This window comes from Haliotis asinina, chromosome 3 (assembly GCF_037392515.1).
Source record: "Haliotis asinina isolate JCU_RB_2024 chromosome 3, JCU_Hal_asi_v2, whole genome shotgun sequence".
Classification (NCBI taxonomy): Eukaryota; Metazoa; Mollusca; class Gastropoda; order Lepetellida; family Haliotidae; genus Haliotis; species Haliotis asinina.
This window is the reverse complement of record NC_090282.1, coordinates 36,080,126-36,106,755: the sequence shown is the minus strand read 5'-3', so window position 1 is coordinate 36,106,755 and position 26,630 is coordinate 36,080,126. Positions and strand designations below refer to the sequence as shown.

At 38.3% G+C, this 26,630-nt stretch overlaps 1 protein-coding gene and 1 pseudogene across 1 annotated transcript; both read right to left on the bottom strand.

The window, feature by feature from the left end:
• Positions 1-2,031: 2,031 nt before the first annotated feature.
• On the bottom strand, positions 2,032-17,910 carry LOC137278849 (cubilin-like). Its single transcript, XM_067811355.1, has 20 exons — positions 17,835-17,910; positions 16,756-16,840; positions 16,148-16,272; positions 15,613-15,762; positions 15,078-15,156; positions 14,568-14,704; positions 13,327-13,470; positions 12,392-12,473; positions 11,780-11,901; positions 11,139-11,291; positions 10,664-10,763; positions 10,090-10,217; positions 9,482-9,631; positions 9,211-9,313; positions 7,565-7,689; positions 7,160-7,309; positions 6,633-6,723; positions 3,223-3,344; positions 2,850-3,029; positions 2,032-2,236 (listed from the first exon to the last, which is right to left on the bottom strand). Exons 1-20 carry the CDS (start codon positions 17,908-17,910, stop codon positions 2,118-2,120), a joined length of 2,421 nt encoding a protein of 806 aa, XP_067667456.1. The 3' UTR covers positions 2,032-2,117.
• Positions 17,911-23,641: 5,731 nt separating this feature from the next.
• LOC137278848 (putative nuclease HARBI1) lies at positions 23,642-25,102 on the bottom strand (annotated as a pseudogene).
• Positions 25,103-26,630: the final 1,528 nt, after the last annotated feature.

The following is a 26,630-nucleotide window of genomic DNA, read 5'->3' as shown; positions in this document are numbered from 1 at the left end:
GGTACTAATGTGTTGTGTTTTGTGTGGTACTATGTTGTATGATGTTGTGTTTTGTGTGTTACAATGTAGTAAGGAGCCGTGCATATACGTTTTTGTCTGCAGTGGCATATATAATATAATGAAAAAACTGTCAACACATTAACATGCATATATCATTCCCGAATGCAATGTGAACATAAGCTGCTTCAGGGCCTCAGTGAGACCTACCGGTGTGATATTTGGTAATGTAAAATGACACAGCAGTATTACCATAAGAAACCTTTCATTCAATGCCAGAGAGAATGGTACATATATGTGATATACCAATATGGGTGAGTGAGTTGGGATTTATACCGCGTTTAGCAATATTTCAGCAATATTTATCCGAAATGGGCTTCACGCACTGTACCCATGCGGGGAGATATATCAGTACGACTACCGAATGTTGGCAACAGCACATAAACATAAGCAGATACACATACACAACTCGCACACCTCGCCACATCTCCACATACCCATCCACCACTTTAACGTCAGATAACATTGTCTAAAAGGCTGAAGGCGAGTTTAATAGCTGTGCTCTGTATTTGACAAATGAGCCTCGTGGCTCACCGTACATTTCTTTTCTCTTTAAGTGATGAACTGAAGCAAAGTGACTTCTATCGTGTAAAGCACCACTGAGCGGCTGCATGTGGCTGGGAATAGGGGCTATGTAAAGCAATTATTATTATTATCATAAATTTGTAACATAAGTTAATATTTTGAGCGTGCAAGGTTTCTATAGCACTAGAAAGTCAATTCCAGACTATGCCACACAGATTTCTTGTGACTACAGTTGCTAATGTCACGGGGTAGCTGGCAGAGTTCTAATCCTTACAGAACTGCAGCGGGCAGCATGTTAAAGGGGGAATGGTTCCTCCAACTTGATGTCTTGCCACGGAGAGTCCTTTTCATGTCGGTACTGTAACACAACTACAATACCTCTCTCAATAATACTGGTTTGGACCTTGTGACCTGCGCGCAGATCTTGTCCGTAAGAGACAAGTTTGCTCCTCAATTTATTAAGTTTTCCCGGGAAATCAGTTTGAATAGGTTTCTTCTGGTTTTTAGCACCGTGAACTGTTTGAGACTTGCATTGAACATGTTTTGTCTGTCTGTCATTCTTACAAACTTCACAGTCACGGGTCCCGACTCAGAAGACGACCATGTTGGGTCTGTGCCATTTCTTGACAGTCTATGCACGTTCACCAGCAACATATCATATGCGTTGTCAGTGTCCTCTGTCGTAGGGATACCATAGATGAGTAGATGGAACTTTCTGCTGTATAACTCCTGTGTAAGTAGCCGTTTCTCGATCTCTTCACGGATGTGTGCTCTATTGCGATTGCCCTTTCATTGGCCTCAACATGTGACGAATTAAATTCGACTTCAGGCTGGCTATCAGTGTTGATGTCCTCCTGCTGCTTATTTCGAAACGGTGAACGTATACCGATCCCTCATGTTACCCGCCACAAACACATGCAATAGCAAATATACTTTTCATTCGCAGCAACACAGGTTTGTGTGTTTAAACTCCGAAGGAAATGCATCAGACTAACGAGATCGCTGAAGTGTTGTTTTTATTATCTTTCATCAAAGATAAATCGAAAATGTTGTGAAGTCTTCACCGAAGACCAATGTCTAAAATGATGAGAAATATATTCATCACAATCATTCACATAATGGCAACTAAGAAAGTTCCTACTTTACGGAAAACAAATTACATTAATTAGCTTGTCACTGTATCAGATATAATAACCCAGCATCTGTTTATTGCTGACAAAAATACATGAGCTTCTAGACATGAGATAGAAAATTCTGACAGTAATGGCGAGAACACACTTCAGACAAAAACTGTAAGCCTACTATCAGTCAGCTCAGTATAAGTGAGGTGCAATAAATACCCTGATACCCGTGTTTCTAAAGAGGCAATTAACCGACGTTACACTGTTGTTGAAGGAGGTGTTAGGTATAAAGGAGACGATAGACAGGCAAGAAATTCGGTCTCTTTAATGTGTCTTGAATACATTAGCTGCTTTTATTTAGTTAGAAAAAAATACAATAGCTGCTACAGGTGAATGCATGCATTTCAAGATCAATTACCAATAGCAACCATTGTCCAAAGTCAACGTCTTGAGCGAGTTCAGAATAAGGGCAAAGACCACAATCAGTAGTCCACTGGCCAGGTGAATTGTAGCTCCATCGGAAGGTGCTGAAACTATGACACATCAAGTGACCATGAGTATGTGAAAAGACATCGATATGAATGCATTTACCCATTGTAAAAATGTAAAAATATGAGAATTTGTTTCTTTAAGCAGTTTCACTTTCATATTCAGAGCTCCATCGGTCGGAAGTGCTAAAACTGTGACATGCGAATATGATCTGTGATCTATATTTACATACAATAGAGAAATGATCTTCATGTACATATATACGGATAAAGACATTGATTGTAATAGGACATCGACATGGTCTAAACATGACGTGAAAGTCATAGTGCAATTCCACACCTACACCAACCTTGCATAGATGTGGTTGTAAGGCACCATACATAGGAACTGAACCGTAACTATTCCTGCAAGACGATCCTCTCTCAATAATGCTACACATGTACGTTGGAATTCAAACATAATCCCCCTTAAATTACCATTGCCATTTTATAACAGTTGTGTTTTGAAAGAAATGTATAGTTTAAAAATCCAACAAAATAATATACAAAACAAAACACCACCAACAAAGGAAGACACGTTTGAGGACAAACGTTTTCATACACTAACGAGTAACTGTTGAAAAGACACTTCTGAAAACACATATGTATTCATACTCACATGTAGTTGCCGCATACGTAGCTGTAGTGCGTTGTTCTCCTACAGTGTACATTATTTTAAAGCCACGTCCTCTTGTGTTACCATCACTGTGGATAGCGATCTCGACTTCCAACCCAGAACTGACGTAAGTGTTCTTGTCCGTGCCGCAGAAGCGGCCGAGTTCCTTAGAGCCGTCTGCAACTGTCAACAGTTGAAGATACAGGGAGAGAAAAGAAAGTCATAAAAGTTTTAATCAGTGACAAGGCTTTTACGAGGCCTTGTTGTGTGCGCTAGTGCTCATTTCATTTCGTTCCGTTTTCTTCATTCAGTGCAAAATATGCGAGACTTTAAACATGACATGCACCTTCAAGTGGCTTGTCAATTTACCACCTACCATCAATGACCTGTACGAAGTCGTTTTTGCAGCCTGGTGAAGTCTCGATGTCTGCATCCAGCACTTTTACTGTTATATGTGTCCCATACACAGCCCGTATTGTCCACGCACAGTCTATATTGCTGCCAATGTAAAGGGCCACATTCCTTAAATTTTCAGAAAGGCAACCATCGTAATACTATTTTACTAGTTTCGTTTCATTGGTTATAGAGGATCGGTTACTTCTGTTTGCAGACGAAGTAACGACTTTTTCATGTAGTCTAAAAGGTTTTCAATGGCAGTGTGATGCATCAATCTTTTTTACAAAAAATGGGGACTTGAGGTGAATTTGCGAAAAACAAATACATATAATTGTGTGTAGAAATGACGGTATAATCTCGGAAAATGATTCCTGAATATTTGAAGATAAACCTGTAAATGTACAACATATCATAATTTTCTCTTAAATTGCATGCTGTAAGCTTGGAAATGAGCATATTACAAATCTGCATTATTATTGCTGTTATTATCTTGGAGTTCTGTTTCATCATTTTTGAAATGGACCAAGAACTGAGTCTCTCCGCCCAAGATTGAAAGTCCGTCATTCCCTGAACATATTGTGAACAATCCGTCACACTCCATTGACTGGCAAGCAACAACCATCATAGCATCGAACATCCATGGTTGGCGACGACGCAAACGTAGCACAGTCACTGATGAAGGATTTACCTTCTTTGCCTAATGGTGATAATAATTTTGAGAGGAATTGAACAGTGTTGTAGAATACAGAGCCACGAGAGCAAACTTTCAGAGGCTATCAACATCAAGAGATTAGCCCCACAGATGGAGACCAAGGGGTTTACCTACCCACTGCCTGGGAAATCAGTTAGACGCAAGACTTCATCAATCACCTGTTAATTCACTGTTGCAGCATGATCCCAGCTTTAGTATCTTATCCTACCTTTATATATTGTTAGAATATCATCCCCCAACTATTGTACACCAATAAAATACATTGGCTTCTGTTGCTGAATCCATTGTAACAACACCATACCAGCTTTTCTGTATTTATTTTGTACTTTAGTTGTATATATATGCTTAAAATCATCCCTCTGGCTTCATGTACATTACTAGTATATATATCCTATTTCTTACTGTTAGTTAGCATTCACCTGAATAAGGAATAACAATAAAGAAGAAGATGACATCCATAACATGTTGTCGTATATTAGAATACCGACTTCTAATTGTCTCTCAAGAACCTCCTGGTAACCTGACTGTCCACCTTCAGGCCAGAGCGAATCAAAACACCAAAGATTTTGACAGCAGAAGAGAACGGTATGTTGGCATTAAAAATCGAAATGCCCCTGTCTCCAAAAGGATGTGTTTTCTGATTCCGTCCATCAATAATGGGTTCAGTTTTTTCCATCAGTCATTTTCAATTTGTTATAAGGGAGCCATGATTTGATGGTAGTACAGTCCATTAGATGGGAGATAGCATTCTGAGTCTCTGACTGCAAATGTTCTCAGAAGTTGTATGTCATCTGCATAGCATATCTGCATCATGATCAACACATTGCGCCTCGATAGATGTACGGGGTGAATAAGAAAGCTCAAGCACGTATCCTTGGGGTGCACCGAAAGATAGAAATTCTCTTTTCGAGGACACATTCGCTGTCTGTACTGTTTGATGTCTATCAGAGAGATAAGATGTGAACCACTCCAGTGGTACATTGGTTGTTCCAAACTGATATTCACGCTGGTGTGTCAGTCTTGAATGGTCGGTTGCATTGAACGCTGCCGACAAATGCAGCAGCAAGGTCATTATCCGCAGCATTCTGAGGTCATTCACGATAGGTAACAGAGATGATTCTGTACTGTGGGAAGCTATATGAACATTCCGATACGTACCAAAGAGGTTATTTTGTCAAAGATGAGCAGATAACCTGCTCTTAGCAACCATTTCAAGGACCTTTGACAAGAATGGGAGGTTTGACACAGGTCTGTAGTTTTCTCAGAAGCACTGGGCAACCACTTCCTTGAAGGCCTTTGGTACAGTGAGTACACTTTGGTTGAGTGAGTGAGTTTATTTCTACGCCGTACTCAGCAATATTACAGCTATATATCGGCAGTCTACAATCCAGTGATCAACAGCATGAGCATCGACCTGCACAACTGGAATCTGATGTAATGTGTCAACCAAGTCAGAGAGCCTGACCACCGGAACCTGTCAGTCGCCTTTTACGACAAGCAAAGTCACCTTTCGTGGCAAGCATGGGCTGCTGAAGACCCATTCTACCCCGGATCTTCACGGGTCAGTGTCAGTTGACAGGCTAAGATTAACCAGTCCTGTCATGACTGGAAAAAACATGTCAATATCACAAAACAAATCAGCTTTGTAGAAAGAGAATCCAGTGCACAAGTGGCGGGTTTAAGTCTGCCTGTCACATGTTTGACAGTAATATACAACCAATACTTCTCTATGTGTCAGGTATAAGGCATTAAATATCAAGAAAGTATAGAAAAGAAACAAACTACGTATTAATGTAGATTTATGAATGTTGCAATAAATAAAGCAATCCCGGCAGCAAATTGGACTACATCCACATATACACAACTAATAGTTGCCATATAGTAGATCAGACTAATAGTTGTCATATAGTAGATCAGACTAATGAACGAGTACAGATAACCTCATCAGTCCTTTATAATGCTGAAAATCTTATATGACAAAGGAAAAATGTATGTAGTCACGTGATAGACTAAACGGACAGCATGTTTCAAGAATACAATGACGGACTATAGGATATTTACATTTTGTTCAGTTTAACAGGTTTGCCGTTGCAATACATATTCTTGATTTGATATAGACACAGCAGCTTTATTCGTGAACTGTAAAACTTTGGACAAACGAGCAAGATTCATCTTCCATGGTGTTATCATGTTTGTACAGATAATATTTACATTTTCAACTGTTTTACTCTTCCTTGCAACATTTACTTTAAGATCGTGTGGAGATTCTAAATTCGCATTGAACTTGTCGGAGCTATATCTTCTTTCTAATAACTGTAGCCTATGTGGCTATCCTTCTGAATAAACAATTGACTGAATATTCTTATATTGCCTATCACCAGGGTACAGAAATGTTGTAAGACTGAAAATGTTACGTTATATTTATGGGGACATTCTTGAAGTTTGACTCAAAGAAACACATACCAAATACTGATGGACTTATACACCTAACGAACTGGATCGAACTTACCAGTGTTTGCCAGGTGGCCATCAGGGCCTGCTGTACCAGAGCGTGTGACGAAATTATAATTAGCTCTGACTTTGAGCGCTCTGCATGACCCTAATACCTCAAATCATTCCTATGTCCTTGGAAGCCCACAAGAAAGCCTACTCACTCACTCACTCACTCACTCACTCACTTGGAGTAGAGTCCCGGGTATCCTGGTGTTGTCAGGTACTTCTCACGGTTGGAGGCAGTGACAGTTCCGTTGCAAGCGTTGGGTTGAAGCTCTGCAAAGGATATTGATGTATGTCATCTAATACAAAGACATGGAGATGAATTTCATTTACATCTTATATTGTCTATTTCAGATCCGATTTGTTCACAAGCAACTTAGTACAGCTGTAATATTACTGAAACTAATATATGCTCAGACTAGTTCAGTCGACTCCGTTTTAGCTGAGGTTCCTTATGGGTGCGGAAAGGGTTTGTCGCTTTTATTTATACATAAATGCCTTTTTACAAACCGATAGATACAGATACACACAAAACGTAAAACAATAAATGTAATTGGAGTCTGTTGTGTGGAAAATAGTTTTGACAACGTGACCACAAATTATCTCCCTTTGAGAAGTGTAAACAATCCCACAAGCAAGGTTTGTTAAGTCTGTGATAATATTGCAATGATCTATTAAGTATACACGGCTATACATTGCCACTGTTTACCTGTGATTGAGTAATACTCTAACTGGAATCCTTTCCTAAACAATCTGCTGTCAGTGGTGAACTTGAGCGTAATGGAGGGACCTGTACTGTCAATCGTTTCACTTGTCCGATGACATTTAATCTTCAGTAAAGGGTCATTCACAGTGCTACCTGGTTGTAATACACAGTAATACAGTATATTACAAAATGAAAGTTGTTTACAAGAATCATTTATATAAAAAAAAACTCTCTGGAAGGAGAACTTCATACTCAACACGTTATTTTTCGATTATGCTTTTAAATAAAATATTTAATCATACTTGATGAAACTGTATGGTATTAATCCTTTCAAGAACATATTTGAAACTGACTGTTTATCAAACTGTGCATTAGAAATTGTGTCACTCATAAGTATTTTTTACACACCGTCATAGAAGGCGAGATAGTCTTTGGTACAATCTTCGCTGTATTGTAAGTCGAACTGCAAAGTTCGAACTCGGACCACTTGATTGTGTTTGGCTGCCGTGATGACCCAGATATCCTCTTCGTCACTTAAGTGGGATAGACTATGTCATTATACATGTAGAGATAAATGAGTGTGTTTAAATAATGTTGAACAAAGGTTTAGACCCACTGGCCAAATATAGCCATGATTATCAGGAAGGCGTTAGTGTTCCTCACTACACAGATACATAATATTATTCGAGAATGTTTACTTTTTATTATAATGTTTGTATTGTTCTCAAAAGTACATCATTCAAACACCAATTCGCATTTTCAGAGTTTTGCTCATTACACAAACGATCACGTCTATTTTCATTGTTACGTTTGGAATACAGATCTCTATTTTGTGCCATGAGCTTGGAGGTTATTATTTTCAACTTCAAAGAACCTTTCCACATTGAGACTTTCTCTCAAAACAAACATGAACTTTTGAAATGTGTTGGTTAATCCCACATAAATGGCTATATTTTTGGCTTTTGGATAATATGGTTCACACATCTATCGGTGTATAATGTTCCAAACGAAACAAGATATTTTGTTATTTCAGTTGTGTTCTTAATATGATTATTCATCCAAACTTCAAGTTCATTCCAGAATGTTCGTGTTTCGTAACATTCCCAGTGAACAAATATTCTCACTGAGCTCATTAAAAAACAGTGAACAGAACTGTAAACAAGCCCCATTTTAAACTGTACATTTTTATTATAGATAAAACCACGTAAAATCTTGTATTGGAAATCAAGTAGTTTGACATCTTAAAACCATTGTTATAACTGGGGATGTTTGCGTTTAGTTAGTTTCATCTGTTAAGGGTAAAAAGTGAAATTTACGAGCAAGACATACAAACAGACACGTGTTTACTCAGCTATTCGGTCTTATCCTCTAAAGTACACTTGTTGTTGATAAGGAACATATCACGTGATCTCATTTCAGGAGAAATATCTTTTACAAAACAGTTCTAGTTTTCGTAAAGTATTTAAGCTAAAACACAGTTCTTGTGAAAAGTGACTGAATCACCTTTGCAGCTTTGAAGTTGCATAGTAATAGTATGTAAACGGATACTCCTTTATTATTAAATCAAAAAGTTCCAGATTATACGATAAAAATGGTTCTTTTTGTTACTCGTCCTGACTGTTGGAGGGGAGAAAAAAAGTCGGCTTGAGGCACTTCACCATGCCTGAGTGGGATATCAATGTTAAAAGGTGACCCAGTGTAGTTATTCTGTAAACATGATGCACGCATGCACATACACACATACACTAGCGCGCGTATGCGCGTAAGCACGTATGCACACACGCACACATGTAAGTGTAAGTGAGGCTCGCTGAACTGGTTGACACATGTTACCCAAATGTGTAGATGGATGGTCATATTGGTGATCATTGGATTGTGTGGGCCAGACTCGTTTACATACAGACCGCCGCCATCCAGCTGGAATATTTCTGAGTGCGGCGTAAAACTAACCTCACTCACTCACTCACTCACTCACTTGCCTAATCCAAACTATGTCTCAAGCTGTAATGCTGGTTTCTATTTTTTGTATGATGTGTAAAATAGTGCTGCCGTACTTAGCATATGCGACTGGGAATCCAGGTGACATTAAGTTCCTAGGGCTGCTGTCGGCTGTGAGTGTTGTCACTGTAGGTGAGGGCGTGGTTAGGACATCGCTTGCTGAAAAAGTGCAACAAGTATTAATTACTTAAATAAAACACAATTACATAATGCTTTAAGCATATGCAATGAACATTGTTAGTCTCTTCTATCTGCAAAATTAAAGCCCCAATATTCAGCTGTGATACCAGATATATAACCAAAGCTATCGTGCCATTTCGCATTTACCTGGCACTTCGTAGTACTCCATTAGGAAACCTTTATAAACGGAGTTTGAGTCCGTCTGGAAGGTGACCGTCAGAGATGATCCGGTACTCTGGAGTGTTGGGGTCATCTGGTCACAAATATTCATCAGCAGTGGACTGGAAGTTGTTGGCCCTGTTGATGAAGAAGAATGCTGTCACTATCGATGTATTACAGTGTCTCCTTTTTGGCAACAGAAAGCTCTTGAGAATACCAGTAACAGTGACACTGCATTTCATCAATCGTCATTTCAAATTTGGAAAGGAAATGTGTGAAGCGTTATTTCTTTGCACCGAGGTACCAAATATACACAAACCAAACATCAGAAATAGAAATGAGTGAGTATGGTTTTACTCCGCTTTTAAATATATTTCAGCAAAGATAATGTATCCATGTGGGAAATCGAACCAGGGGCTTCGTCGTGACGAGCCACCGTCCCAGAATAATTATGAACCAGAAAGGCCAGAAAGAAACGCGACTGAGTCACTGACTGTGACGTAATAAACAAGCTATGCAACATTTACAAAACCAAACTATGCAATATTTAGAAACTATGAAACATTTACAACATTTAATATGAATGGTTTTCATACCATCATAGACGCTGATAAAATCCAATTTACAGGTTAAATCCATATTATCCATGTCGGAAGATAACACCTTTATTCGGACAAGCCAGGTCGGCGATCCGGAAGATATCGTCCATAAGTAATATTTGTTACTGAAACAAAATCACACCCAAGAAAAAAATAAATATGTGTTATATCTCTTAATGCCACTGATTCGTTTAGAGGAGATCAACAGATATACTCAAACAAGGAGCTGATAGGGCTTGACAGTGTAAATTGGCACTGCTCCGAAAGCAGTGGATTGCCTATACCGTTTATCACGTGTTCAAATGTAACGTGATGTTTGGGATTACACTTCTTCAGTCACGTAAATATCCTCGGATATTAACCAGTCAGCCACCTAAACGTCCACAAAAGTAGAACTTTCATGGAGGTCATATTGAAAATCGATTGGGGATTCATCAATAGTGAATTAAAAGGTGTTTCGCCTTCATCGGTTCATTATTTTTAAGGGGGAAAATTGGTTTACATGATCCAAAAACAGCAAATATCGACTTTAACACTTAAATTCCAGAATGTTATTAGGGCTTAACCTTACTTGTAATAATGGACAGGGTAGCCGGGAGACGTAAGGTTCTGTGGAGTCGATGTTGCTGTAAGTGCAGTTGCTGTTGGAGCCTGTGTGGTGAAGTAGTAATCTGCAGACAAACAGTAACATTCACATGACAACACCAGTATTGTTCACTACTGTGAAGATAGAGGAATTCAACACGGTACTTTACTTTTCGTGTGCGTAGATCGAGCTAGCTCTGGAATATTCTTGTAAGCTGCCATTGTTTAGTTTCGGACTGTGTTTTGTAAAAAGAAAGAGACAATACTTTCTGAACCACCAAGAAATAATGTTCTCTTGTAATATAATTAATGGTGTCACCAGACGCATTAGCTCAACCTGGAAAACATTGATCTTGATTCAGAATAAGATCATGGGCACTAGTAGAGTTTAAGAGTGTCGTCGTTTTCGTTTTCACATGAACGAAAAGTCTCACTTCATGGTAAAGACTGGAGCTGCTTACCCTCATAGTATAACATTCTGTATTTCAGTCGAAACCCAAACCCGGAACCAACGCCATTGGTTTTGAAGATAACTGTCATAAGGTTTCCCCGCGTGATTAACGTGCGATTGTGGACCCCACACAGTGGTCCTAACGGTTCATTGGCATTATTCGCTGCAATCAGGAATACATATATAAGATTTAAGCTACTTTTTGTAAATTTTTGTTTAAATAATCGCACACCTTTGATTAATAAAATTGCACTTCTAGACTTCTAGATATGTATGTATGTATGTATGTATGTATGTATGTATGTATGTATGTATGGATGGATGGATGGATGGATGGATGGATGGATGGATGGATGCATGCATGTATGTATCTATGTATGTATGTAGGTAAGGAGGTATGTAGGTATACTGAGGGAAAGAATAAGGGCTCACATAAAAGGACAAGGGATCCTTTAATTCTTTCCAAGTTACATCCCAAGCTTTTTATCGCACAGCATGTGAAAAAACTAGAAAAAGAGGTGATCCCTTATTTTACCCCGTATCTCTCTCCCTCTCTCTCTCTCTCTCTCTCTCTCTCTCTCTCTCTCTGTGTGTGTGTGTGTGTGTGTGTGTGTGTTTCACTTACCAAAATTTAATAAAATATGTACTTACTGTCGTAAACTTGGACAAAATCATTCACACAGTCAGTGCTTTGATCGAAGACGTTGTACATAATGTCCAAGGCAATAACGTGCTTGGACGTTGCCGTTAAGACCCAGACACAATTTAAATTACTGCGAAAGGAAGATCACGTTAATTAAGAGCTATTCAAAATATTATTATGATGGGAGTACTTTAATGTAATGAGAAGATGTCGGTGCATTTTCAATTTTAAGGTGCTGTTGCTCATTGTAGTTGAGGGCGTTGGGGTAGCTTGTGGTTAAAACGTTCGCTTGTCACAATAAAGAACTAGGTTCCTTTCCACACATGGATACAATTTGTGAAGCTATCTCTGCCAAATCTCTTACAGTTCTTGTATTATGAAATGTCTACATCTACTATTAACACACAAACTCGACCACTCCGCAGCGTTGTCTTCCAGAATGAAAATACATGTGACCCCATGGCTTATTTCAGAACTGGCTTCAACAATATTAAACAGTTCTAATCCGCACAATTTGACTTAAAGGTGTCAAAGGAAATTACGTTTATTTCAGATGTAAGTTAAATCTAGATCTGTCTCAAACAATATGTACATCAGTATAAATATATATATAAACATACCTAAGGTAGTCATTTGGGTAGCCAGGGGATAGGATGTACCTGGGAACATCTCCCGCCTTCATCGTCATGTTGCACATACGATCTAAAAGACGAACTATGAAGTTTAGAATATTTTATTTGGTAAATTAGAATAGTAGTTAGTGAAGTTGTATTCGTGTTCAAACGTACAGTGGTAAGGCTCGGTAACTTGGTTGACATGATATTGTATCCTAGTTGCATGGATTGATGCTTAGGATGGTGATCACTAGATGGTCTGACCCAGACTCAGTTATTTACAGACTGATGCTACATAGCTGAAATAAATAATTTAGAGCCAATCGCTGTCTAGGAATGAATGAGTGAGTTTACTTTTACGCCGCACTCAGCATAATCCAGCTATATGGCGGTGGTCTGCAAAGAATCGAGTCTGGCCCAGACAGTCCATTGATCGCATGAGCATCGGTCCGCGCAGCGGGGAACCGATGACATATGTGAACCAAGTCAGCGAGGCCACATCGGATTTGTTTCATTGCATAGTCAACCGGACTGGATGTTGATTACAAACAGAAATTTTGTCATACGTAAGTCACTTTGTTGTGATGTCACTTTGTTGTGATTACATTAGAAACCCTCCTCTTCGGCAGGTCATTGTACAATATCTAATTGCCTATGACCATAAACAAATGTGAGCAAAACAATGAATTCTGTGATGACACAGGAAGCAACCTTCAAAGCATGATCATCATAACCGTCAATACCGTCAATTTGGATCCTGTAACAGGCGACTAGCGGGATCTAATAGTCAGGTTCGCTAATGTAGTTCAAACATGTCATGGAATTTCCACTTGCTCATGATGTCAATCACTGAATTAGTTACTGACCGCTACTGAATACCGATGAGTGCCAACAGAGAAACTAGATAAATCTTTTTATATACTTGTATGAAATGAACTTACTGGAAACAGATTTGTACTTTATGCTAAAATAATCATAATGTACAAGAGCCCTCAAGTGTGTTCGTGCTCGAACAAGGATTGTGCTTCCCGAACTCTGTAACGGCATATTGTAGGAGCTGCAGGCATGAGCTAATAGCTCCGATTCTGAAAATGTAAATCATTATGAACAATAATTGTTTATTACATCTTTTATTAATATATATTCATTACATATACAAGTAATATATGCATCCATCAAATATGATTTAGATATATACATTTCCAAACGTGAAACCGGATTGGAAGAAAAGCATTATGATGTTGATCATTACATATATGAACAATGTATACTGATTACAGTTATATTACGAAGCTAAAATCCCGTCCACAGCTGATCTCATATACACGTGCAAGTTTCTTCGACTCAGAAGACCCCACCAACGGTGGTACAACAGAAACAGAAAATTATTAAAGGGTTCAATGAATCGTTGATGAATTATCTTAACACCTTTCTCAAATAGCTGGGACTATTCTTAAGAATGCAGTGATATCGAATTTAGAGACATTTTCTTCGCATCTTTTACTGAAGAACTTAGTCTATTTAAATTATGAATATTGGGCCATTCGCGGAGATGTTAGTGCGTGTATCTTGACCGCAACTGGAGAAAAGCTCCATACCTGAAACCGCCTGGATAAACATGCCAATCAAAGACGTTTGCAGTTGAACTGCATAAATTGAATATACGTTCTTTTCTTTTCATAACAGACCAGTCCGGTTTCAACTGGTTAGTTGTGGTGAGTCTAAATTTCAAGAATGGGTGATAGCCGTTTTGGGGAGAAAGAAGGTAATTTGGTCGATGCATAACAACGTATCGATATCACCGAAACATGAAGGAACGGCGATTTGGTAACACTGCATGCTCAAGACAATGACTGGATCATCTTAACATGTAATTCTAAAAAGCGGTCAAATCATAGGATGGGATGGTAGTCCCATGTCGCAATGACTGGATTATATTACGTAATTCTAGAAAGCGGACAAATCATAGGATGGGAAAGTAGTCACAAAATATGCAATTGCCAAAAAGATGGAAGATTCCCTATCAAGACGTTAACGAAAAGCAATGCTTTATAAGATTCTTAATATTTAGACTTTTTGTATAAGAATATGTAATTAGATTTGTTAAATAATGTTGTAGTTGAGTACACGAACTTGACATTGAGCAGCACGTCGGCAATCGCTTCAATACTGTTTAACTTACCGGTGGCAACCTGTCCGTTATATAGGGACACCCTATCGGCCCAGCAATCTTTGCTTTCATGAATGAAAATATCCGACTCAAGGATGATTGTTTGATCACTGGTTTGGGCAGAGATTACCCAGTCACACATTAGATAACTGAAAATACATTATCGTACATATTAAATCAGATACGTACACATCCTAATATCCAATAAGGTAGAAAATAAGTATTACTGATAATACATGTTGCAGAGGAAATTACTGAATATTATCAGTATTACCTATACTGAAATTACCAGCATCATGCAATAGAGAAACTGCTTTGTCACCCCAACCGGGTGGTATTTCCGGCCTACATACAGTCAAACAAGAGTTAGTGAGTGAGGGATTTGGTTTCATTTTGCCTTTCATTTTTTTTATTTTTTGTCAGCTGACCTCTGTCGTAGATGTGTTACTTTGGTGATACAGTGACTGAACTGGAGATACACATTTTATAAAAACACATTGCATGTGTCTACGTGTAACGAACCTGATATGTTTCACAGAAGGTGATCTGAGGGTTTTCTCAGTTGCTGTGGCCGTGAGTGGACCTCCACAATCAGTTATAACTGGAATAAAACATGTAAATTAGAGTAAGTGAGCTGAGTATATTCGGCACTCAGCTATAGGAGTCAACCAGACAATCAAGTCATCCACAGGACTGAGCAACACACGCAAATGGAAAACGATGACATATATGAACCATTTGTCGAGTCTGAGAATCGTCTTACGACAAGAATGGTTTACTGAAGGTCAGTTCTAACCCGGATCTTCACGAGGTAGAAGTTGCAGACGCTATGTCACTTCGGTTAATATTAGTTGCGTAATTCTTCTGTAAACGTGTCGCTTGTTATACAGTGATCCCTAAGTCCCAGATCGGTTAATTAACACAAAATATGTGCTCCATATGAGCTCTAAATACAATAGCAACAATAGCTTGAATAGAAAGTAATGAAAATGAAAGTTGAATAATACCATCAACATACTTAATCTAAGTGACGAACTAAACGAGTTGTGTATCTTACTTTTTCCACCGTAATATCTAAGTTCAAATCCCTTCTTGTTGATGAGATTATTTGTCTTGAATTCTATGAACAGAGATGTTCCTTTGCTGATAAACTGTTTATTTCCGGTTCCACAGAAGATTGTAAGCACGTCACCGAATCGACTGTTTCCTGTAAAGTAAGCAAACAATTGTATTATTTTTCCATGCTAATGTAGTTTATACTTTCGGCTATTATTAGATTGATTATAAGGATTATGAGAACATGGAAGTCTGTGAATCTGCATTTAAGCAGCACAATAGATTTAGAAATAATGGAGATGGTATACATCATGTTTCCATTAAAGAACAGATACGCATAGTTTTATGTGCCTCTGCTGCCTGTATACATTGGTGGGTGGTATGAGAGTTCAGACAATTTCACTTTTCGCACATGTGAACGCTAACAAGAGGATCTGGTGTTTAGCTCGCTGATCCGACTGATGGATGTCATTGTATCCCTATTACATAGACGTATGCTCAGTTTGTCTGGAAAACTGAACATTCATAAACCTTACCGTCATAAATCGTCAGACTGTCAGCAGTACAGTTAGGTGACACTTCAATGTCAGCATCCATGATGGATACCATGACATGCTCCCCATACCTCAACGTCTCTATCCTCCACCAGCAGTTGACATTACTGAAATAACGAGGACCACGATGAAGTTTGTTTCTTTCGAATACTGAATGAATGAATGAATGAATGAATGAATGAATGATTTAGGAATGAAGTGCATCCGTATTGTCCTTGTTATCTTGACGCGTGATTTTCAAATATGAGACTCTGTTTGTACACTGTTTCCCCATTCCTTCATTTTTTCAACCCCATAATGCGGCTCCCATAATGACACGGGTGTACAATTGAGAATTACATGTGTTTCACAATCTGTGCCCGATCCGACGGAGAATAAGGAAATGGAAATGCTGTCCGGAAAGTAAAGCACTGGTCCCTTTAAAATGACATGTACACAAATGTGATATCCTGGATGTCATTCCATATGGCTTAAAATAGACATGATTCATTTACTAACGGTATCAATATATATATATGAATAGATATATATGTCACGTGGCTAAAAGTTAATGGAGACTGATGTCGATTATTGATAATTTTGTTTGTTACCTTCCATAACCAGTTGGGTATCCAATAGAATCAAGAGTCTGCTCATAGCTTTCTACTTGAAGAGTCTTATTACAGGCCTCTGGTACTGAAAACAAGTGTTAATCAACATAATCTTTGATTTGAACAAAAGTTTCATGAAATACCTGACATATGTGTTTATTGACTGTGGATATCTTTTTCGGACAACGCAATGCAGTCGTTAAGACGTGTTATGGCCAAAACATTAAAAGTATTATGAAATGTCACTGTTATGAAAACTGTTGTTAAAACATACAAACGTAATAAGTCACCAGATACGCGTAACAAATACGTTACTGATAAATAAGTGAAAGTCCCCCCCCCAAAAAACCACACAATCCAGTGATTAATACTGTGCCAAACCCAAACAAGGATTTCCTTTGTTTGTCCTTTTGCAAATACAAATCAATAGTTCCTATGAAATCCAATATTCTAATTACAGGACCTTGCAACTACGAAATGTAACTTGCTTGAGAGGCATATTTTAGAAGTTGGAAGTAAATAGGATAACTGTATATGGATGACAACTTCTTTAATACTGGAACACGACGTTTCGATACAGGTTCTTGTATCGTTTTCAAAGTGTAAATTACAAGAACCTGTATCGAAACGTCGTGTTCCTGTATTAAAGAAGTTGTCATCCATATACAGTTATCCTATTTACGAAATGTAACGGTAAGAACAAGTTGTGTTAGAGATAATCAAGGGAGGGTCAGCAAAACATTGAGTTTCACAAATCGCTCGACAATGTACGGGGTGGTTGGTTGTGGAATGTATACGTCACATATGGCATAGTTGGACGATGCCTCAAAGTAGTTAATGTGTGAAAAGGCATAACATCTTGCACAGGTAATGACACTAAGAACGATATCTCAGCATTCCATCGCTGTATTGGTGTAAGACAAGGATAAAACATATCTCCCTTGGTTTTATCTTTGTTCCACATTGCTAGAAAGGAGTCTCAAGAACTAACTGTTCTAACTGCGTTTTAAATGTAGTACTGTAATACAACTACAAGCGATAATACTGAAAACAGAACTGACGCAGTCATTGGTACATACCTGCATCTTGAAATCCCAACACCAGGCACAGCAATGTGCCCAGAAGAAACCGCCTGCTAAACATCTCCTCCTTCATTGTAGTGGCCTGACAATGGTTCCCGTTATATATATTGACGTATACCGTTTTATGTCATTTATATACACTGGCGTGATGTCCTTATTGTCGGAGTGTCTGAGGACATTCTTGCGAAAGTCCAGTGTCGCATGACGTTTTCGTTTTTATCTGGTCACTATTGTCATATCAGTTCACATACGCGACACAGTGTATCTAGCCCACTGTTAAGGATTGAAGAGATTAGAGAGGTTCAATGTTTGATAACGTATCAGTAGCAGTATTCAGCATAGTCAGAACATGAACTTAGCAAGAGTTTTCGCTTAAAGGATCAGTAGGATAGCCCAATGTTGAAAGCGGTCGCTCGTCACATCGAAGACCCGACTTCGATTCCCCTCATGTGTACAATGTGTGAAGACCATGTCTGGTTTCAACCGCTATGATATTGCTGGAGTATTGCCAAAGGCGGCGTAAAACCAAACTCACTCACTAACACTGTACTGAAAATAAACGCTACATGAATGATAACCACTTAACTTAGTCTCCCAAATATCATTAGAGTGTACTTATGCCTTTTATCACTTCTTTGATTAAGATGTATCGGAATGATGTTTCTCTTCACTGAAGTGTGTTTTTCATTTTAACTTTTTTATCATTATATTTTGAACCAGGGGCCGTATTAATAAAGATTCTAAGAATTTTCTTAAAAACAATTTAAGAATCCTAGAAATCACACTTAGATAAAAGTTACTCCTAGGAGTGTATCTAAAATCATTCTTAGAGTAACTTTTAGCTAAGTCTGTCAGACAACTCCTAGAAAATTCTTAAGTGTTGTAACCAAGGACTTAACAACTAATTATAGTAACAATAGAACTCTTCTGTCTCTGAGATTGTATGTTTTATCATGTGATAGTCATGTGATGTTACGAGCACCTGTTTGGTGAAGGGGGGTAGCTTTACAATTTTTACTCAATGTTCATTCACATTGTACGTCAAAGCCGTTTTGGTATATCACAAATGTACAAATGGATATGGAAATCCAAAACAATTGAAGATATAAAGTACATGGGACATACATTGTCAATGGTATTACGTTCACTTTCGATTTTTCAATCGTATTTTCACGTTTCCTACAAACAGATAATCATATAATACTGCGACAGAATGCAGAATCCCCACAACCCCATATTTATTAATAGCGCAATGGCGTAATCGTACAGCGAGAAACGGCCCAGTTTGAGTGGAGTAAACTGTAGGAATCCCGCTTCCGTTTATTTAGCGTGCTTGTTTACCCTGGATACAAGATGCTGATTTTAGTGTATCTACGAAAGAGGAAGTCAATATAATTAAGGTGAGTGTACTGCATGGGCTATACACATTGGAAATGATTTACGAACTATATACTTGTTGTGGTGGTAAGTGGTTGCACGCGATGATTGCAAGAGAGAAACATTTGGCAAGGTACTAGATTAGCAAAATGTCAACGAATACTGTCAGTGAACCAGAAGCTATGCCCTGCAGGAAAGGGACTGCAGAAAAAAGAAAACCAAATTGATCAGCAGACGAAAATCTTTTTCTCGTCCAGTTGATAGATGAAAATAAGAGTGTTTTGAGGGGGAAATTCTCTCAAAAGGTCTCGGTTAGCACAAAGAAATCTACATGGCAAGCAATTGCCACCCAGCTCTCCGTGGCCTTTCCACACGTTGTCAGAACCGCGGACGAATGCGAAAATACATGGTACAATATATTATCAAAGTCTCGTCAACACATTGCTGGATACAGGAGACAAATTACTGGAACATGTAACAGTAAAATTCCAGTATTGAAAATAGCCCAACAAACAATGATGTTATCAGTGTGACAATTGTAATGTTTTTATAGGTGAAAATTATGTGAAAAATTATGTTTTTTATAGTCAGATCTTGTAATGTTTTTAACGTTAATGATTATACTATTCAAATTCTATTAATTTTGATGTAGGACGATTAATTGCTTATATAGGAAATTGTCTTCAGTTACATATCTAGAATGCATAAGATATTCTAAATCCAACACTCACAAAAAGTTCACTGATTTACATTGCATCATGTAATTTTGTTCCTCTTATGTACATTCAAATACCAGTTGATAAAGAAACTTTTGAAAAGAAAACTGCACTGTTTTAAAAATATTTCACATGCAACAATTTCTTTTACACTTAAATTAACATGTTCAAGTAGCAGAATATAACAATATAACACAACATCTAATTAATGAAAAACAAAAGGGAGGAAATGTTAAGAATATTATTGGAATGATGACATTTCTCTAACAATAGTAAAAAAATTGTGATGCAGAGATATGGAATAGAAATATTTGGTCGATGATGAAATTATGTCATATATGAATTTTTAATGTTATATTTATTATTTGTAATTTTCATATATATTCACAGGGGGAGGTCAAAGTACAGCTAATTTGTCAGCTGTAAACCAGACAGTCCAGGATATACTAGAAGAAACTAATGTTTCAATTTCTGGACTCGATGAAAGCATAGACACCTCCTTTCTTCAAGTCATTGACATGACAAGGTAAAATTCCTGTTTTCGCAAATACATAAATATGGAATCAAATATTAATACAATGATGAATAACTGTTTAGACTAAATGTGTGAAATTGTTGTCTGGTTGATGTTTATAAAAAAAAATATGTACATGCACATACTTCTTGTTAGAATATAGATGTATTCTGGATGAACGTCATTATGTGAAGTTGCCCGGCAGATGGGTAAATCAAAAAGTGTAATTTCACGCCTGTGGGATAAGTACCGTCAAACGGGTGGGGTTGCAACGAGACCTGGGCGTGGTAGACCAAAATCAACGACACCACGACAGGATCGTCTCATTACGTTAATTGCTCTACGCGATAGGTTTAAATCGGCCCCTGCCATCAATAGAGAATTCCGCACACTCACTGGAAGACGCATTTCAACCTCAACCGTTAAAAACCGACTCCATCAAGCTCGTCTGAAAGCAAGACGGCCTTTTAAGGCTGTCACCCTTTCAGCTCACCATAAGCGCCAAAGATTGGCATGGGCTAGGCAGCATCAGAGACGGGCTATGCGCCACTGGCGTTACACCATGTTCTCTGATGAGTCAAGGTTTTGACTACGATTCACAGATGGCAGAAGACGTTGTTGGCGTCTGAGAGGGAGCGATATGCCAGAGCAGCAATTCTTGACCATGATCGATATGGAGGTGGTAGTGTCATGGTGTGTGGTGGAATTACACATGACAGACGATCAGATTTGGTCGTCATTAACAGAGCCATGACTGGTCAGCGATACGTTGACCAAATATTGCGTCCTGTTGTGGCTCCATTGGCTAGAGTTATCGGCCGAAATTTTGTATTCCAAGATGATAATGCCAGACCACATCGGGTCCGAATTGTCTCCGCTTATCTCCGACAAGAAGGTATCCAGACATTGGACTGGCCCTCTAAGTCCCCAGACCTGTCCCCAATTGAACATCTCTGGGACGTTCTTGGTCGAAGGATGTACGCCATGGACCCAGGACCCGCCAACCTGGCCCAGCTTGGTGCAGCTCTCCAAGAGGAATGGCGGGCAATACCACGGGCAACCATCCGGAAATTGATTAACAGCATGCCATCAAGGTGCCGTGAATGTGTTGCCCAACATGGTGGACACACCAGATATTGAACTTGACGCCTAAAATTGACTTAGTGGATATTTAAAGCAGTTTCAAATTCGCTATTATTTCATTAGTTCCCTTATTTCTTGTCGGTAGTATATACATGTATATAAATTTCCATCATACGATATATTCATGGGAGTGGGATGGGATGGGGTCGGGTGTTAGAATTTGTTATGTGTTTCTTGGCAGATGTGTTGGTATTCATAACTATGTGTAGACACATAACAGCATTTCATATTGTATATGAAATATGGCATTAGCAGGTTTGACTGCATCAGATAACATGCAAGGTGTTAGTCACTTTTTCATTACCCACTTTTCCTTGAAAGGGGTTTAAATGTTCATAGGTAGGCGTAGATACATTAACTTCCAACTTTCCAAAACCATTTAGCTAATTCTCTCTACACTTTGCTTTAACAGGTACAATGACATAATAAACGTATAACACTTTCAGGCATCGTTGAAGAAAGGTGAGACCAAACTTTTATGACAGTTTTGACAGTGTGTCGGATTAGACAGCTGCTAGTATTGTTTGGTCACTGTATTAGGCCTTAGGGCAGAAATAGGGCATAAGGTAACATAGTGGTATGATAAGGGTATTGGGTCCAAGTGAGGGTTCCAGTGAAATCCCTGAAAGCTAACTGGCGTGATGGTCTGCTTGGGGGAATTAACTCAGCAAAGAGTCCGAAGTCTCAAGAAGCTGGGCTGAGAGCTAGAGCTGACCTGTTTAGGGAGTCTAAACCCTACTGATGGACAAAAGTAGTTGGAGACTTTTACAATAAAATTGAAACAATACAAAGATTATGATTTGTTGCTTGATATAAAAATGGGAGTAACCGACAATAGCTAACTTTAAAGACAACGAGAGCATTTAATCTTTTAATCCTATTCTAAGTGGCACATATACTTGTTGGCACATATATTGGATGGCTGATTGCTTACTCTGGGCTGAATCTTAACGACCCTTAATCGGTCTTTAGAATAATGTTATTTAATTGTATGTGGTGGCATGTTTACTTCATCAAAGCAGTTTATTAAACTGTCTAGACATAACCCTTGTCTTAGTGAATGGTTTTTCTTACAGTGGAGTTCTGATTAGCTCAGGCTAGGATTTTAACCAGAACATCTGTGAGATTGTGTGGTCATAACTTTTTCAACAGAATGTCGGTGAGATGAGATTTAGTACTCATGGCTGGTGTCTTTCTCTAAGCTTTCACTGGTACATGATGAAACTAATATTCTGTACTTATATTTTCCAAATATCTGAATGCTAATGCTGGTTATATGCAATAATGAATTTGGTATGAATTATTATTTCACGATAAAAGGGCAGACATGAATGTTTTCCCCATGTTTACCAAAGAAATTGCTCCCTTATATACATTCAATGATTGTCTGTCATAAGGCCGTTCTGCCGCCAAACAAAATGTTATTTGTGCAAGAGGGATGGATTTATGACCTCTGTACTATAAGTTTCATTCTGTTAGCAAATTGTTAGAGGTTAGGTCATGCCTCAGCAACATCTCTCTGATATCTATTTGAAACCGTGGGTAAAATGCATATGTTAACATAAGCACTATCTGCAAGTCACGGTATCTGACCGTTTGGATCACATAGGGATGCATTTTCTATACATGTAGAATTGTCTCACATCAGTCTAGTAGTCCGTTCAATTTTGGAGGATTTTAACATAGTTCGACTGTTTGAATGCGGAAGCCTCCATATTCATATTTCTTATATTAGACTAATACACTTTTACAAATGGAGCACTTGGTGAAATGCTGCTGCCTTTTAATTATCAGGAATTGTAAAAAGTAAATTATTTAGTTGATACTTGTTGAAGATCTCTATAGGTTTAGCCATTAACTGGTATGTATTTATCTGTTGTCTGTTGAACTGAATACAACAAAATTGTTTGTTAAAATATCATACTGTCTCTTTCATTGCATGTAAGACTTTACCTTTGGAATTTAGAAGTGAGTGTTGACAAACTGCTGCCTATATCGGAGACCATTCCCAGCTGGTTGGACGGTAGGCAAGTTGAAGCCATTGTTGCCTGGTACTACTGGTGGATTCCCTGAGGCAGGCCAATGTTTCTGTCCTTGCAGATGTTGTGCAGCATCGCACAAACTGTTATAACCTGTTAATGTATTACATTGCATTTGATATAGTAGTTTACAGTCTGAGGAGGATTACAAGGAATTCAGAATTGCCTCTTTATTTTTGATTAACATGACAATGAATTCTGCAGTTGTAGCAATATATCTCAATTTCTCAATACATACATTTCACAGTCATCTTTGTGTAACATGATAACATTTACTGTAAAACTGTTGATTACAAACATTTCATGAGTAACAATATCAATTTTCATCAATAGGAATGCATGATACAACATTAAAAGCTTTTATTAACCTTTGCTGCCTTTTGGGGTTTGAGACGAATTTCACCGTGAAGAACATGAAATCTTCTTTTCAACTGCCCTATTCCTCTTTCAACAACACACCTGATGGCCTTGTGTGCACTGAAAACATTTAATTTGTAATACCAGTAGCTGTACATTATTTTAATACACATATGTTGAAAAATCTGTGAATCTCACACTTAAAGATGTTACAAGGCTATTATTATAATATTATTTACTGTATATACATGATATATACTTGGATCATATTTATAAGGATTTGTTACGTTCCAGTATAATTTAATGTTTTTGGTTATCCCGATTACCAAGGAAAGTCACTCTCATTTTTCATACTACCAGTTTGCATGATATTTAGCGGTCACTTACTTGTTGTATCTTGTCTCTTGTCCAGTTTGCGGGTTAATAAATGGTGTTAAAGCCACCTGCGACACGGATAACCACTGTCTCCAAGCAAATGGCAACCATTAGGTATGATTCCATGGTCAAACAATAACCTGACACCACTTTCGTTCAGGATGCGCGAGTCGTGTGTAGCTCCCGGCCACTTCGCAACTATGTCCGAGATTCTGTCTTCGGAATCAAAAACCACTTGAACATTCAACGAATGGAAGTTCTTCCTGTTAACATATTCATTCTCATGCTCAGTTGGTGAAATTATCCGGACATGGGTGCCGTCTATAACCCCAACAACTCCTGGGAATCCACCGATGGCATGAAACTGGCGTTGATGGTGCTGTATTTCCTGTCTGTTAATGGGCATTCTAATGAATCGGCCAATAGGTTGAGGTGTACATAAAGCATTTAAGGTATCTGTAATGACATTACTAACGGTGGGTTGGCTTACTCCAAAATCATCTCCGTTGCAAAGTTGCATTTTTCCGGTGACTAGGTACCGAAGGGTAATAGCAACTTTGCTGTCAGCGTCTATGGCCATGTTCCGCTTGGTTGGAGACGTAGCTCATTTCTGACCAAATCAGTGACAAACTTCATGCCACCACTGTCCAGGCGGTACCGAGATATCAATTCGGTGTCATTATACACCGTAAATATGTCTTTTCGTGGTCGAAAAACTCTGAGGTGGTAACGCTGGGCAGCCATCTTTTCTCAGGTAAGAAAATTCTTAACTTGCTAGGAGTGCATGCTGAGGACTGCTAACGTTTTGTAAAGTTAAGAGTACTTCTAAGAGTAAAATCACTTTATTAATTTGACTTAAGAAAATACTTAAATTTAAGATTAAAAAATGAATTTTTCTAAGAATTAACCTGAGTTAAGAATTCTTTTTAACTCTTAGAATCTTTATTAATACGGCTCCAGGTCTTCGTCGTGACGAGCGAATGCTTTAATTACCAGGCAACCCCGCCCCAGTGCCCTTGAGTATACAATAAGAAATAGTTTGCTTGCCATTGAACATAATACACCCAACTCAGGCGACCTAATACACAACCCGCGTGGCCAGTAATACACGATACATAAAATGGGAGTCACCATACACAATCCCAAGTATAAAACTAACAATTGGGCAGATCTGCGGTCTTAAATTAACGAAAAAGGACCACAAAACTGAAAACTGAGAGTAGGTCTATCTTCATTCTAGTAGAACAGATAAGCGTTCTAAAATCGCACTTTTTGGGGCTAAAGAACACAAGGCAATTTTTTGGAATCGTCCATTAGAGGGACAGGTTGTGTAATGACCAAAATAAGATCTTTTAACAACACAATTTGCTTTATTTCAGGAACATGTATGGTTCCAGTATGTAACAAGTATGTAACCAGCTGCAGTATGTAACAAGTATGTAACCAGCTGCAGTATGTAACAAGTAGCATAAATAGATCACAAAATATACAGTTTATACTGTGAGCAAGTAGTTAATTGATTTTCTCAAGTGAATTATTCACCTCCCCTTCTGTATCACAATGGACTCGCCCCATTCAAGTTATGAACTCGTAAAGTTCTTATTCATGGAAGTAGTTCTTAAGAACGACGCTACTATTCCCAATCTAGATAAGACCCGACATACCAGCTTTGATATGGGAAACCTGGTCAGTGGAGGTTATTGCACTTTTGAATCACGATGGTACGCTTTTAATTTGGTTTATTTGTTTTTTTAGAAGCAGTAATATATATCATATGTCATGAATAGTTGATAATTGTATTTTAAGCTTAAGTATGTTTGATTTTTTGGTTGCATGTGGCCTTTAAGTACGGTTTTGATGGGCTGTCAGCTCTCAGAATCGACTATCACACCTTGTCGGCTACAGTGGAGGTTTGTTGCCCGCACCATCACACTACTCCCCAATAGCCGACTCAAGCTATTGAGATTTGTTTTCATCGAGTTATAAAATCAAGACTACTTACTACACATTACTAACCAAAAGGATTTTGCATAACGATTTCTTCCTCGGAAGCGAGGTTGCAGTAAGCAGTGATATTAAAGGTCACATGCATACAAAAAATCAAACATAATTAAAACACAGTTTTCAATATGTGCAGGTCCTTTCGGCACCTGTCGATTATGTTGCAACTGGAATTTGGAATTTTTTTCGTCTTTTTCTGTATTAATGTTCGGGAATCATCCACGATCCATCATGCTATGTTTCTGTGTGACATAGGCTTGGCTTGCGTTTG

Coding starts and splice junctions, on each gene's coding strand:
- LOC137278849 (XM_067811355.1), bottom strand. CDS start 17,910: ATGAAGGAGGAGATGTTTAGCAGGCGGTTTCTTCTGGGCACATTGCTG. Junction 10,764..11,138: donor CAGAATGTTATACTATGAGG/GTAAGCAGCTCC, acceptor GTTTGTCTGCAG/ATTACTACTTCACCACACAG. Junction 3,030..3,222: donor CTTCGTACAGGTCATTGATG/GTAGGTGGTAAA, acceptor AACTGTTGACAG/TTGCAGACGGCTCTAAGGAA.